Source organism: Galeopterus variegatus, unplaced genomic scaffold (genome assembly GCF_000696425.1).
Source record: "Galeopterus variegatus unplaced genomic scaffold, G_variegatus-3.0.2 Scaffold2595, whole genome shotgun sequence".
Lineage (NCBI taxonomy): Eukaryota > Metazoa > Chordata > Mammalia > Dermoptera > Cynocephalidae > Galeopterus > Galeopterus variegatus.
The window spans coordinates 126066-141739 of record NW_007728706.1 but is presented as its reverse complement, the minus strand read 5'-3'; the positions used below and the strand labels follow the sequence as shown (position 1 = coordinate 141739).

At 42.9% G+C, this 15674-nt stretch overlaps 1 protein-coding gene across 1 annotated transcript; it reads left to right on the top strand.

The window, feature by feature from the left end:
* Window positions 1–11767: 11767 nt before the first annotated feature.
* DMRT3 (doublesex and mab-3 related transcription factor 3) lies at window positions 11768–13498 on the top strand. The gene is given in 2 exon segments (XM_008582383.1): window positions 11768–11800; window positions 11803–13498. Coding segments are annotated over 2 exon segments (1008 nt in total). The 3' UTR covers window positions 12778–13498.
* The last annotated feature ends 2176 nt before the right edge of the window (window positions 13499–15674 follow it).

Genomic DNA, 15674 nt, shown 5'->3' with positions numbered 1-15674 from the left:
CCCCTGGGCCCCCGCCGCCCGGGGACGCCGCCGCCGCCCCGCAGCCACCGCCGGCCTCGCAGCCATCCCAGCCGCCGCCGCCGCCGCGCACTAACGCCGAGTTGGCCGCGGCCGCCGCGCTGCGCTGGGCCGCTGATCCCCAACCCGGGGCGCTGCAGGCGCAGCTCTCCAAGCCAGGTAAGAGTGTCTGCGGTGCGGGAGCTTGGCCGGGCGCGTGGGCAACTTCGGAGTGCCTGCCGCGGCTCTGCTTGGGAGGCCCGGGGGCAGGTTTTTGGGAAGTTGGGCTGGCCGGGCCTTCCCACCCAACTCCCTTCAGGCTGGCTCTTACTCTCCCGGGACAAGTCGGCCTTGAGTCTGGACCGCACGCGGGTAGAACTCAGGCGCTCGCGGGAAAGGCCCCTTTGGCGATGCAAACGGCGGCGGGCCAGTGCGCTGGGATCGCCAGGTGCCTTCCCCAGGTTAAAAGGGAACGTGTCAACTTTGGCGGGAGGATAAAGAGGTCGAGACAGGACCAAATTAAAACCCGCGCGTGCACACTCACCGCCCTGCGGCCAGGTTTTCCTGGCTGCGGGTTTTAGAGGACCTCGCATTTGGGGGTTGGATTGGGTAGGTGCAGGGAAGAAGCCCAGGCCCATTGCTTGGCTGACTCCGAGCTTGGCGTGCTTCTCCGCCCGGCTCCGGGGAGTTGGAGTGAGGACACGTTCTCCTATCTTCAACTTGGGGGAACTCATAGCCTTTCTAGCGGCGCTGAGTGGCCTCCAGTCTCTTGCAACTGGGTGAAAGAAGCCCCATTTAGAAATGGTAGTAAAAAGGTCCCGAAAGTCTCCTGAACTGATTGTGGGACCGAGAATCTGAGTGACGTGCCCAGAATCAACTCCTTTTGCAGAACCGTTTAGGTCCTTTAACTCTATTTCCAGGCAGCGCTCAGATGTCTTTGTGGTTTAAAGTAATAAAAAACAAAACTTGACCTGCAGCGAGGAGGTCCACTCTGGCAAGCCCTTCCCCAGGTTACATAAAGGTGGGCTTGGGCCTCAGGCTTAGAGCAAAGGCTTTCTTGCCTCCCCTCCCCTTCGCTTCCTCTCTCCTCTTCTCCTCTTCTGTGCTTTAGGGAAGGTGGGTCCGCTTCGAGCCTTGGAAGTGGGCACATCCCCGCCCCACTTCCATCCCCGTCTCTCCTCCAGGCCTCCTGAACCTGGCAGGCCCGAGTTGAGTCTCTTAAACCCTTTCCTCCTGGGGAACCTCTAGCTTGCAGTCCTTTTGAGCTAAAGCGCTCCTTCGATGGCTCTTGAGATTCCGTAGACATGTGTTTGGTGTTTGCCTTTCACTAGGGCAAATGTGCAAAGGAAAAAAGCCCGTTTTCTGAGGGAAGGGGTGTGCTGGAATTAGGAGTGGGAAGGCCCAGAGCCCTTCTGTAGGTGGAACAGTGATAGAGCTGCTGCCTATACTGCCCCCCACCCTCAAGACAGTACTCCTGGCTTCTGGAGAGAGGCTTCAGGAGCGCTGGACTGCTGTGTGGCACTGGTTTTGTGGTGAGTTGGTAGGTAGCCCTGCAGGTCCAGTTCTGCTGCCCTGTTGCTCAGTTACACTCTCCAGGCCTGAGGCTCTGACCAAATTGTGAAGAGCACAACTGGGTATTTTAAGGACAGAGGAGAGTTTTCTGGACATGGATTTTGTGGGTATTTAATCCAAGGTAGCATATAAGCATTTCTCTGAGGAGTGCTCCCCCAATTGTCTCTCTTTTATCTGTCTCATCTCTTCATATTTATGGATTTGCCACAGAATAATAGGGGAATAAAGACAGGTTTTTGTTTTTGATTTTCATTTTTCTACCTTAGGTTAGAACAAATAATTAGGAGAGCTGGACTCAGCTCTAAAAATGGATCTGTGCCAATATATTTTCTTAATTTTTCTATTTGCACTTTCCCTGGTCCTGTTTCTCCCACGACTAGGGCAGGAGTCTGAGTTAATGTCAGAGGTAGTATTTTGCAGTGGCCACTTGCCCAGTAACACCCCCATAATGGGGCATTGGGTTCTGTGGTCCTTGTCCAAGAGGGGATTCCTTTCACATCCTGTTTTTGTCAAACTATTTTTTGGGATAATCAAATTTCTAAAGAGTCACAAAACCAAAAACAACCCGGGAGGAGGAGTAGTGAGGGCAGGAAGGAAGGCGGGGTAGCAGCTGCAGCAGCAGCAGGGTACAGGTTTTGGGAGAATAAAAAAGGGAGATGGATTTCAACTGGACAAACCAGACCCTCTTTTACTCTCACCAAGTATTCAGGGATAGCCTGAGCCTTCCAAATCGGAAACAAGTAGTTGCAAAGGAGAATAGGATTTACCACAAGGAGAGATCAGAGTGATGACTTTGGGGGACTGAGCCATCAGGGGCCAAGGGCTTAGTTTCCAGCTGGTAAGGAAACATACCTTGCACATTCACTTACACAGCTTTCGTTGTCTTTTTAAAATTGGTTTGAGCATATAATTTCATTCTTAAAAAAAAAAAAAAGCCAATCTTATGGGAATGGGGAGGGCAGGAAAAGAACAGGTAATTGTTTTCCATTGGGAAGCCAAGCATACAAGTGGATCCTTTCTTTGCAGTGCCCGTAAGGAGAATTCTGTTTTTGGTTTAAGTTAAAGAAGACTGCTGGATGAGACTGCCTGTTGCTATTTATATTATACCTTTTTTGCAGTTGTTCTTACAATGTGTTTATAAATAATACCATGCGTATTTAGAAACATATCAGCTACTCCTGGGTAAGTAGCTCCCTGCCTATAGAGAGTAAGCATAGCTCTATTTGCCCAGTGGTAGAACTACATGTACAGTAAGTACACAGACCATTAGGAGTCTCTAAATATCTGCTAGCAAATCATGTAGATCTGTTTCTTTGTGAACTTTGATTTAAAAACGTGGTTGGTTTTTTTGCAGGGCAAAGGGCCTCTTTAGTACATAGCTGTGGAGAGATTTTTTTCCCTTGGATACAAATGCAGGGGTAAAAGCACATGGAGTCTTTTTCCTCTGCAGAAATCTCTGAGAAAAGCACACCCCTTGGGGAAGAGTATGTTTGCTGGGCTCCGCTGGAGAAAAATGGCCTGGTTCAGGGAACAACACATTAACATCAAAATTCAGTTTTGTAACTGGAAGACATTGTTCCCAAATTCTGCTTCAGATTCTGTAAAGGAATGGGAGTTATTTTAGCTAACGGTGTAGTATGTTGAACACCCTTTCAGTGGAATGGTGGTTCTAAGGAGAATTTTCATGTTCTAATTGTTATTATTTCTAGTTATGGATTGATGTATAGGTTTCCCCTGCTACTTGGTTAACATCTAGATTTTGACTGAGCCCAAATTTCTAATTTAAGCTTCTTTATATATACTATTGAGTTCACTTATTGTTCTAAATTCTCTCTACATCCACCTCATACCCCTCCCCCATGAAAATATAAGAAGCAGGAACATCTTTCAGCTGTTAGTATATCTGAATCAGCAGTCTCAACCAGCCAAGCCAGCCTTTCAGGAGGAGGGCTCAAGAGCTGAGGGAAGTTAAGGGTCACGGCCAAGGTGAGAAGCTGAAGTTACGCTGTGTTGTGGCTCCCTTCCCCACCCCCAGCTTTTCCTCCAGGAAAGAGTATCCTGGGTCTTGGTGGTGCCTAGAGTGGAAGGACCTGTGGCTATAGATTCTTCCTAGGCCTATGCCTCTACATCTATATCAAAATAAATATGTACACAAATTCTTTTAAATGTTCCTGAAGGAAAAAGAAATCAAAAATATATTTGGTTAGGAATAGGAGAGCAGGATCAAATAGGAAAGTAGGATCTCCTTTCCTGTTTATTCCTACTGAAGAGGAGTGAACAAGATAACTTTAGGGAGAGGTTAGGAGATTTTGGAAAACTGCCTTTGTTTTATTTTACTTCTTGCCCCGAACCTCCTAGCATCTTTATGTTTGCTCTTCAGCTCCAGTTTCATTGGGTCCTGCCCTGCCTGCTTCCTTGTTTTTACTTTTAATTTTGGGTTTTTTTTTTTTCCCTCAAAGAGAAGCATCTGAAGTATAATGGGTGTTAGGGAACATTTTTCAGGCCAGCCTGGGATACCTTCTGCGACTACAGACTAGGAGCAAAGGAAAAAGCAGGAAAGGCTTAAAAGCCATTTATGATCTATACCTATGAATTGAAAAACAGGGTCTGGTTCTAAGATGCTTGACTTGAGGCAAGGGGCCTGACTCTGAATTGCACTTTAAAAAAGAAAAAAACAAAATATAAAGGAATCGGCATAGGGCAATCATGGTCTCTTCCAAATCTTACCCGAGAGCTGTCTTCTGCGGGGGTTGGGACGCCAGGGATGGATATTCCCAGCTCCTGGCCTCGGTCAGGCCCCATGGGCTCTGGGCGATTTGCAGGCAGTGCAGGGTGGCCTGCTAGAGTAGGGGAGGGGGACAGCTGCCCGGGATAAGAACCGGACAAGAACTGGGACCCTTGCTGCAGCGGCTTTTCCTTTCCCAGGGCAGGAGTATGGGGAACCCGGAGAGGCAAGTGCGGTGGCTGCAGCAGTGCGCAGCGGCTGCCCTGCATGAGTGTCCCCTTGCATCAGCTCTGGGGCTATCGGTGCGGCCACTGCTCCTCTCAGCTTCCTCCCGAGCTTCCCTACTGTACCCTTCCTAAGGCAGGAGTCCCGAGGTGAGTTGCCAGATTTAGCAAAAAACATGCAAACAAAAAAATAGGATGCCAAATATTGTATGGGTCATACTGACACAACAAATTCTTCACTATTTATCTGAAGTTCAAATTTAACTGGACATCTTGTTCTTAAATCTGGCAATCTTAAACTGACAACTTCCCCACCCAGCCCCAGTAGCCCAGCAAGGCGCCCTTGGGCGTGGGGTCCCTTGTGTGCCTCTCCCAGCTTCTTCCTCTCCGTGGAGCCCGAGCTGCCCAGGATGGGCGACAGGGAGGTGCTGGTGCCCATCTTGTGGATCTGGGAGGGTTGGCAGGAAAAATGAGAGTATTCCACATTTAGGAACCAGTTTCACTGCTATACAGGAAAGGACCAACCCCCCAACACACTCCCCAGTATTATAAATCTGGCAGATAGCCGTTCTCTCGGCTTACACAACCAACTTTTCTTTTCCCTGATGGATGAACTCCCGGGTTTAAAAGATTACAGTAATCACAGGAGGACAGTGTAAATCGAATCTGATAGCAATAACTTTTGGAGAAGGTCAGGCTCAAGTGAAATGTTACCAAGCAACAGGCATTTTGTTTGCAAAATACAATCAAAGAGCATTGATGAGAAATTCGTTGCTGCAGCCAGTCAGCACTTTCTGCTAACAGCTTTACAGAGAGAAAGGGAGTAAATCTTCATAAATCAAAGTCTCTGGAGGACTTGGAGCCCCTTTCTGGAAATGTTGCACTTCTTCCTGACAGGAGGGAGGACGGAGCCCAGCAAAAATCAATTTGCCTCCCTGCCTCCTCTTTCCTTTCCTCCTTCTGCCTCCTTCTCCTCTTGCTTTCCTCCTTTCTCTCACCTTTTAACCTTTTGCAGCCCCTTTAGCCATTAGCCACTCAGGTCCTTGGATCCCCGCTTGTCTAGTCTTATGTGGCTATGATGGCACAGTGGGCCTGGAGCTGTAGTGTACATGGTGGCTCATGGCTGAGGTTGAGGACTGAGTGGTAGAAGAAAGAGCTGGTTGTCACAGGTCCACCTCCTTGGAATTGTGTCATGTTACTTCTTCAGAGTCCCACATCACACATCACTGTAGTGAGTCCTTCCTTGCGAGAGCAATGCATACTACTGTTCTCAGAAGGCAAACCAAAACATAACTAGGTGGAGATTTTTTTATGTGTTATTATATAGTTTTTTTGTGTTATTATGTAGTTAAACAGCTATTAAAAAGCACAACCAGGTATCGAATAATAATATTATGAAAAACTTAACACTCAGAACATCAGTTCTTTACAGAATCTCCAATCTCTTGATTACAATGACTAGACAGACACATTTTACAAAGCTGGGATCAATGTTCTACTTTTTCCCAGTGATTATTACTTTGTTTAGTTCAGTGTGTATCATCTGGAGCAGCCATAGTCTTTATATGTGAATGTTCACAGGAGTATTTCTTCCCGTGAAGACACCACAGTCTGCCCAGCTGTTGGCTTTTGAGTTACTTGCTGTGTTTAACAGTAAAATACGACGAATTATGCAGATAACTTGGAATTTTGCAAAAGACTATTTAGTCTAATGTAAGCCTTTCGATGGCCAAGAGGCAATGCTTTGATCATTTCTATAATCTTGCCTACCATAGTACCTGGCGTGCATAGTAAGGGATTTAAGGGTATTTGTTAAATGGATGGATAAACGAGTGGCCAGCTGCACTACCCAAATAAACATGTAGATTTATGGGTAATTTCCCCTCTGCTTCTTGAAAAGTGTTCCCTTCTGAGTCAAGAAAGAGATCAAAATTAAATTTTTGCAAGATGTACAAAGTCCACGGTTGGAAACCATACTTCCTTAAGCCCAGCCCTTTCTATACCAATGTCCCCCCCACCCCATATTGGTCCTAAGGAAACATCCTGATTCCTTCATAGAATTTTAAGCCAGGGTTGTTAATGATTTTTAAAAAGCAGAGCATAGCTAGTTATTTTGTACTTTTCACAAGATTTTTCCCCCCAGGGAGAAAAGAGAAGTTTTTAGTCCAAGATTCATTCCCTGGTATACTTCAGATTTTTAACCATTCCGTTTTTTATGATTGATTATTTCTAGTCTGAGATAAATATGACAGAAAATATAAAAAACTTGTCTCCTGTTAGAATTCTGACTGGGCAATGGTCTCTTCTGGAAGCCCCACCCTGCCTAGGCTTCCTCCCCGCCACTGCTATACGATTTGTGTGCTTTGAAAACTACCCATCAAGGACCTGTTATTTAGAGGTGTGTTCCCCAAAGCTCAAGTGAACAGATGGGGGCATGACAATCAAAAATGCATGACATGACTTCAAAAGAAAGGGGGAGTACAGTGATTTTTGAGCTAGGAAACATTTCTTTCCATGCCAATGTTTTCGTGTTTTCATTCTTAATGTTAGGTATGTTTTGTTTTGTAGATATAATTGATAGAATGGGACACAACATCTAAGTCAGAAAGATTTTTCATTTTTAAGTGTCTTGAGCAGAATGTTTATTTCACATATGTGGTGGGCTTTCTCAAATATTTGAAATGAGTACATAGAAGCTTTTTTACTGAACTACATTTTCGTGTGAAAAAGTTCTCTAAAGGAAGTTAGATTTTGCAAAATATAATTTTAGATTGGAAGTAAGTTAGATTTTGCAAAATATAATTTTAGATTGGAAGTAATTTTTGTGTATGTTCATTTTATTTCTCCTTAGTTAAAAGTCTTGTAGCAAAAAAAAAAAAATGTCTTGTAGCCGTCTTATGGTGTATATATTTTGAAGTGGTAGCATTGTTATTCATAGAAAAAATTTCCTTCTTAATTGAATGTCTGCTTTTAAAATCTTTTACTGTAGCAAAGTGTTTATTTCAGGAATGGCTATGAGTGTTCCCACCTCATGAAATATGAAATTAAAGACTGAACATTTAGTAAGATTTTAAAAATATCTAGATGTTTAGCATTAGAAACAGCAGATTCCATCACTTTTAATAACTGGTTTGTAGTATCAGATAAAATTGATTTCTTTCCCCTTTTTGACTAATAGTTTTGACTTTCTGAATCCATATACTAGGGGTAAAAATACTATCTGTTGAAATATACTCTTACTCTTTATGTTATAGGAATTAGGGTCTCAGTTTCAAGAAGAAAGCAGGTAAAGTATTTTATGAGTATTTCCTGTTTCATTTCATTAGTTGGCAGTTTCACATTTCTATATCTAGAAAGGCCTTTGTGTTTTAAACCAACTTGAACGATTTGTAAAGTTTATTTAGGAAAAAAAATCTGGAGATGTAAAGAAACACCTGCTATTAAATTACACTTTAACACTGGGCTCAAAAACTCACCCTCTATAATTACTTGTGAAAGTCTGTATTTATAGTAGAATACTTTACCAATACATTTAGTTTATAATGCAACCAGTACTGGACACCATAGTGCTACAGAATTTCAGGGACTATATGTTCTGCTCTTCAGAAATTATTGGTGGGTGAGAATTTAGTTTCAGTGCAAGGCTATTCTTCCTTTGCCCAATTTGAAACCCCAGCAGCCTTTGATGTTGATGAGGATTCTGCTCACCCAACACCTCTTAATAGGACTTTCTGTGCCGCTTAGATGCATGAACACCATAGGTGTGTCCTGCTCATTGCTTCTTTGATTGTCTTCTGTCTTCCCTTTGAATACAGTATAAACAGTACTGAATTCAGTTGGTTGGAATGCCCTGATTTGAAGATTTGATTCTTGTGACATCTTGGTAGCTTTTCTCACTTTTTGGCCATAGCCTGGACACCCAGTTGTATAGGCTGATCAGCCCAGAAACCTATGGTGAGAGGGTGGATGATTCAGCACAATCCATCATTACTCCTTGAAAAGTAACCAGATGTGCATAGTGCATTGACATGTCCCAGTAGTGGGGGCAAAGAGTAGTACAACAAAATGAGGAGGTGGCTTTCGCAGTATGGGGGCTCACAATTGCTGAGGATGCATATAAGATTCCACTGTGGTCTGTTCTGTAGAACTTAGGAAAATAGGCACAAAAATGAAATTTTGTATTGTCAGACATATAATCCTGCATCTTGTATCCAGTTGATTGGGAGAGTATTTCTGCTGCTCCTTTGAAAAAAAAAATACTACATTTTTGTAAAGCTAGATATGTTAGGTTAGTCAGAACATCATCCTCTAATTCTCCTTCCACTTTCACTAAACTTCTGCTCTTTGAATCACTTTTTTCTGAGCCTGAAGTGTGCTGAAGAATAGTAAATTTGGTTGATAGACCTCAAAAATTATTCCTGCAGTGTTTTCAGCGTTTGAAACTCATCCAAGATGGATAATTTTACCTTTTAAAACATGAAGACATTTTTAGGGTTACACCTTTCTTTTAAAATAACTCAGTTTTGAGCTTCCTAGCTGTGCTTGTGTATCCTCTACGCCCAGGAAGGACAAGTTGTTGATCTTAAGAAAAAACACACCATCCCCTATATTGCTGTGATAGTGTGTGTCATATTTTTCTTTTTTTATTGTGGCAAAATATACATACCATAAAAGTTACCATTTTAACCATTTTAGGTGCACATTTCAGTGATAGTAAAGTACGTTCACAATATTGTGTATCCATCACTATCTGTTTCCAGAACTTTTTCATCTCCCAAAACTGAAATTTCATACCCACTAAACAATAACTCACCATTTCCTCTTCCCCCATCTCCAGTAATCACCGGTCTACTTTCTGTCTCTATGAATTTACCCACTCTAGATATTGCACATAAGAGGAATCATACAATAGTTGTCCTATTGTGTCTGGCTTATTTCACTTAGCAAAATACTTTCAAGGTTCACCCATGTTGTAGCATGTACTAGAATTTCATTCGTTTTTGAGGCTGAATAATATACTACTGTATGTATATACCATCTTTTGTTCATCCATTCATCTGTTGATGGACATTTGGGTTGCTTCCACCTTTTGGCTATTATGAATAGTGAATATTGTTGTACCATGTGTGTCATGTCTGATGCTCAGCAAATCCTGCCTAGCCATGTTGGCTTTTCCCCCTGTACATGGGTCTTATTTTCCCACCTATATATATATTCACAGTTGTCCAACTATGAATCTATAGAAGCTTTTTCGTTGCTGTTTTTCTCTTTTGGGTCAAGGACATGGAATTCAAATACCACGATAAGTTGGGAAGTAAAAGCTGGGTCTCCCATCCTAGGAAGTTGTTGGAGAGAATATGTCAAATTTCTCTCACAAAAATAGGTCTTTGTGAATCCCAGAATCATAGAAAGCAATGATGGATTCCTATATGTGGGCTGCAAATGAACCTCACATTAGAAACCTAATATTTTGTATCAGAAAAAAGAAGCAGTTTGATTAAAAGGCAAATTTGGGATAAGTATGAGTTCTTATCAGATTTATGATTGAAAGTTGCACTGATATACTTTAGGAGTATTTTTAAATGTATTATTTATTCTTGGCACATATTTATTGCTATGTGAAGAACCAAAGTTTTGTTTTTCAAGTACTTAAGATACATCCCATATTAGAAGAATATTCATAAATGGGCCTTTGTTTAAGGCTTTTATAATAAACAACAAATAGGAGGAGTGGTTTCTAGAAGCTGCCTTACTGAAATTTCACAGGCGGGCTATCTGCACATAATCAGGTATGCTCACGGAGAAGGTGACAATGAAGCCATTCAGGCAGGGCAGTAGAAAACACAGGAAGATCAATTGTTTGCAACCTGACAATTGGGTCATTAAGAATTTTCATCTTTAGATCAGTTACCCTGGCTTTGAGTAGCCACAGCCACAATACATGTTTTTAGAAAGGATAAAAATCCATTTGCATATAGCTTGCTAATAAAAAAAACATGTTCCTTTATTATAAAGATCTGTTAGAATTTGCTACTGCAAAACAAACCACTCTTACCTACTCCTTTCTACTTGCTGAACACTGCAGTAGTAGCCCTTCTGCGGGTAATAGGTCAAAATGTTCATAAGTCAGAATGTCACCTCTGCAACTGATTTGCTTCATAGCAAGTCTCTGCTTTATTTGGGAAGCTTTTCTTCTTATTTTAAAAAATATAATTAAAAAAGATATCTTTAAGTCCTTTCCATGAACTTTACTAATAAAACAGTTCATGCAAATGTATCCACCACTTGGCTACCCTTGGCCCTGGAGTTGTGGGTGTATTATTTTATTGACAGATAGCACTCTCTGTGCAATTTCACAAACGCTTTCCAGCCATTTCCTTTTCCTCTTCAATGACTTGTCCCACCATCCAGAATTCACAGCTGGTTTTGCTTGCCCTCTAGTGCATCCTACAGGCAACTAAGTTTGCCAGTCCCTCGAGTGGCTTTTTACGAAATATTTCAATGTATAGACGTGTCTTTCTTTCAATTTCTGGCAATTATATTACCTAGTTATTGTACATAGCAACCTGATGAAACATACTGACTGGTTCGTAAGACATATCTAACACAAAGTCAGCCTTTGGGAAGATAGGTTTAAAATATTAAGATTCCTTGTGGGTATATTGGTCGTGCACTAGCTGACAATGTCCCTAGGTTGGAACTGGGTGCCTCATCGGCATAAGAGGAGATGGAAGACAACCTGAGCTCATTTTCCTGTTTGTCCCTGGGCTGTGCTTTTTCTGCGTTTCTCCCCAGCCCCACAGAGGTGTGGGTATATTGGTCGTGCACTAGCTGACAATGTCCCTAGGTTGGAACTGGGTGCCTCATCTGCATAAGAGGAGATGGAAGACAACCTGAGCTCATTTTCCTGTTTGTCCCTGGGCTGTGCTTTTTCTGCGTTTCTCCCCAGCCCCACAGAGGCTCCCTATTTAGATTGTTACTGCTATGACAGCCACGTCTTCTGTGGTTATAGGATCATGTAGCCATTATGTGTTTAAGGCAAGCTTCTTTGTGTACAGCATTCTGAGAAATCACTCTAATTTCTAGGTCTTTATTTACAGGTTACCGATTTTTGTTTGGTTTAGTTTTGCCATTTGCCAGTGACATAGTTTGGATTTTTTTTAAGGCTTGCAGAATGTTATAATCCACTGAAGTGCATTTCCTCTTCCAAAAAGTCCATGCTCTCTTCTGAGCACATGTGTTCCTCTTTATGCACACCGGGAAAGGATTAACCCAGCTGTTCTCTGCCTTTCAGATTTGAATGAAGAACGACTTGGGGACGGCAACTCGGCAGACAATACAGAGGCCTTCAGCGACAAAGACACTGACCAGAGGAGTTCCCCAGATGTGGCAAAGAGTAAGAGCTGCTTCACCCCTGAGAGCCCTGAGATAGTGTCTGTGGATGAAGGGGGGTACACTGTCCAGAAAAACGGAGGCAACCCCGAGAGCCGCCCCGACAGCCCCAAGTACCACGCGGAGCAGAATCACCTCCTGATTGAGGGCCCGTCCGGGACTGTTTCTCTGCCCTTCAGCTTGAAAGCCAACAGACCTCCACTCGAAGTGCTAAAAAAAATATTCCCCAACCAGAAGCCGACAGTGCTTGAGCTCATCCTGAAGGGCTGTGGGGGAGACCTGGTGAGCGCCGTGGAAGTCCTTCTGTCCAGCCGGTCGTCTGTCCCGGGAGCAGAGAGAACTGCAGCAGAACCCGAGGGTCTCGTGCTGCCCTCCAACGGGCACATCTTTGAACACACCTTGAGCTCCTACCCCATCTCCTCGTCCAAATGGTCAGTGGGATCGGCCTTTCGAGTCCCAGACACGTTGAGGTTTTCTGCTGACTCTAGTAATGTTGTCCCCAACCCCTTGGCTGTGCCTCTGCAGCACCCGTTCCCCCAGCCACCCCGGTACCCGCTGATGCTGAGGAATACTTTGGCGAGAAACCAGTCGAGCCCCTTTTTGCCCAATGATGTCACCCTGTGGAACACGATGACGCTGCAGCAGCAATACCAGCTGAGGTCCCAGTATGTGAGTCCTTTCTCCAGTAACTCTACCAGCGTCTTCAGAAGCTCACCTGTCCTCCCCACCCGTACCACGGAAGACCCTCGGATCTCTATCCCCGAGGATGGGTGTCCCATTGTGTCAAAGCAGTCCATTTACACCGAGGATGACTATGACGAGAGGTCTGACTCCTCAGACTCTAGAATCCTCAACACATCATCTTAAGGTGGTACCAGCTGGGTGGTGATCAGGTGACATTTTCTGTGTATTTGAACCCTGGGGCACATGAGGAGAGGCCACATCTTGTGTATACCCTTTCCTTCTGTTTGACAAAGTGACTGTGCTTGATTCTATACATTAGCAATAAAAACATAACTTATTTAACTTCTTGCACTTCACTGGAAAATGCCAAATAGCTCTGCTCTGTGGCTTTAGTGCTGAATGTTTATTGTAAGAGAGAGTCTAATGCTAAGAATAGTCTTGGGAAGGCTGGGTCCATGGGAGATTTATTTGGGATGTAAAGCTGAAGTCAGCCTTGCTCCTAAACTCAACCTGGAATGTTAAATAAAATAGTATACTTGAATGCAGTTTTGTAAAAGAGGATTCCTCAGGATATGTGAAACCTAAAGGAAGTGGTTTGGTTGCAAATGGACTATAAAACAGGGACATTATATTCTTATGCTAAAAAGCCTTCTTGCATTTTAAAGAGAGACTGCACTTAAGAATAGAGTGAACTGCTCACATGCTTATTTAAGCTTGGACAGTTTTCAGAGACAAACTCCATTAAGAATTATTCTTTTCACATGGCTGAATCGAAACATGTGTAATGTCAGTGTAAAACCAATCATGGCTGTGAACTGCATGAAATGTATTGTGAAATGAACACAAGATTAAGCTCTGTCAGGTTAATGTAGCATGCTAAGGACTCTAGAAAAAAATAAACTAAGGAGATGATCTTGGTTTATGTCATTTCTGCTTGTGGAAAGAGCTCTAAAAATAGAAACTTACTAAAAGCTATTTACTGATACATGCATCAGGAATCAAGGTATTAGTTAAAGGAGACATTCTTTGACAAATATGAATAGCAGTTTTAGGGCTGCATTCAGAAAGACAAATAATTTGTTCAAGAGTAGAGTTTATTCATTCCCTTCATCCATTCATTTCTTCTACAAATACTTAATGAGTGCCTACTATGTGTAAAAGAATGTGTATTTTATATTACTGTCCAAGTTACCTACCCATGAGTCCAAGATAAGCAGGGACTATAATGAAGACTCCATTAAAAACAGAATAAAAATGAAAAACTACCAACAACGTACAGTTGTGTGTGGGAAGGAAGGCAAGCGCTTAGCATGGTACCTAACAGACACAGTACTCAATAAATGAGAGCTATTGCTCCTGTTAGGTGAGGTCAGCAGCTGTGCATTCAGAATATAGATGTGACTTCCCTCATTCTCCATTCTGGTTTGAGACAAAACATTGAAACGGGGCTTTCTCCATTTTAAAACCATTTTTGAGGGTGCTGTATATGACAAACTTCTTGCTCAGGTGTTTTTGAGAGAGAATTTTCAAACAGTAACATTCAGTGGTGCCCACCAGCACTCTCTGACTTACTGTTTCCATGCTTCAAAGTGCTCGAAAGGTAAGATGACTGCTTAGGTCAGACAATAATCTTAGGAAAGTGGAAGGGAAAGTAAATAAGCAAATAAATAAAAGCCTCTACATGACAAGGATGCGGAGAGAGCTCCCAGTGCAAGAAGTCTCAAAGGGATCGACTTTAGTGTCCCTTATATATCCCAAGGGGGGGTGGGCCTGGAACCAACCAAGGGATGACTGTATTTAAAACAAAATACCTTCTTATTTTTATTTCCATCAGGCATTTTTGGAAAGAGAATCTTTGAGGGGGAAGACTCCTTACATTGGTTAAACTAATATGCATTTAATTGACATAGTAACATACCAGGGATTAAGGTTCTATGAAAACATCAGTGTTTATATGTGGAAGAAAGTGAGGGACTGGAGCGGAGAATCATTTGCCCTCTGATTCTGAGGACACATGTCCAGGACACTTTAGGTGGTAGTGATACGCTAACATCTGGCCCTACCTAGGACAAATGTATTTTAAAAGGCATGTTCACTTCAAGCAGCAATGATCATGTGCCAGGGTGCTACAAAGTCTGTCCTCAGATGTTACTTCTTCAGGTTGAACCACCCAGATTGAACTTTGCTGATACGGGGTCTTCATGCTTGATTTTCCTGCAAATCATCAATCATCAACTCCATTCTGCGATGGTTAGCAGAATGGAATTATCTGTAAAGCAGTTTATTCGTGGGCTATTTCAGGTATGTTTGACCCTCAGTATAATCTTCTGAAGAAATGTTTGTGGGGTAAGTGTGGTCAGGGGTCAGCTATGAGAAATCGGTTAAGATCCTGTGTCCTCCAGCATTCAGCTTTGCTCCCTCTGCAGTCCTGATGGCTGAGCCCCCTTCTGGTTAAAGTGGCAAAACCTCTTACATTGTGCCTCAGTTCTCAAAGACCATTGTGCCACAGCGCACAGAATTCAAGGGGATTGAATACTCTTCCGTCCACGTTGGTTAAAGTGGCAAAACCTCTTACATTGTGCCTCAGTTCTCAAAGACCATTGTGCCACAGCATACAGAATTCAAGGGGATTGAATACTCTTCCGTCCACGGGCACTGGGTTACTCCTTCACATAAAACTGAACATCTGGGTGAAAAGAGAAAAACAAATCAACTCCTAGTTAAATTCTATCTGTTCACAGACAGCACATCTGGGTGCTTGGCTGTACACTTTCAATTTTTATCAACTGATGTTTGAATTGTGAGTCAATGCAGTCTTTTACAAAGTTAATTCACCTTATATATACCACAGTGCCTCTCTACCCTTCTTGTGAGGATCTGCCAACTTTTAGTCTTGTAAATGTTTTGTTCATATAAGTTGCTGTGAATGTGAGTGGGTTAGTCATGTTCTAGAGCATTCTGTCTCAAAGTATGGTTCATGCACCCTGATGTTTAATTTCTACTGTAGATTCCTGGGCCCCGCTTGTTGAGTCAGAATCCCTTGTAGCCTGAGCAGTACATTTTTATCACCCTCTCCAGGT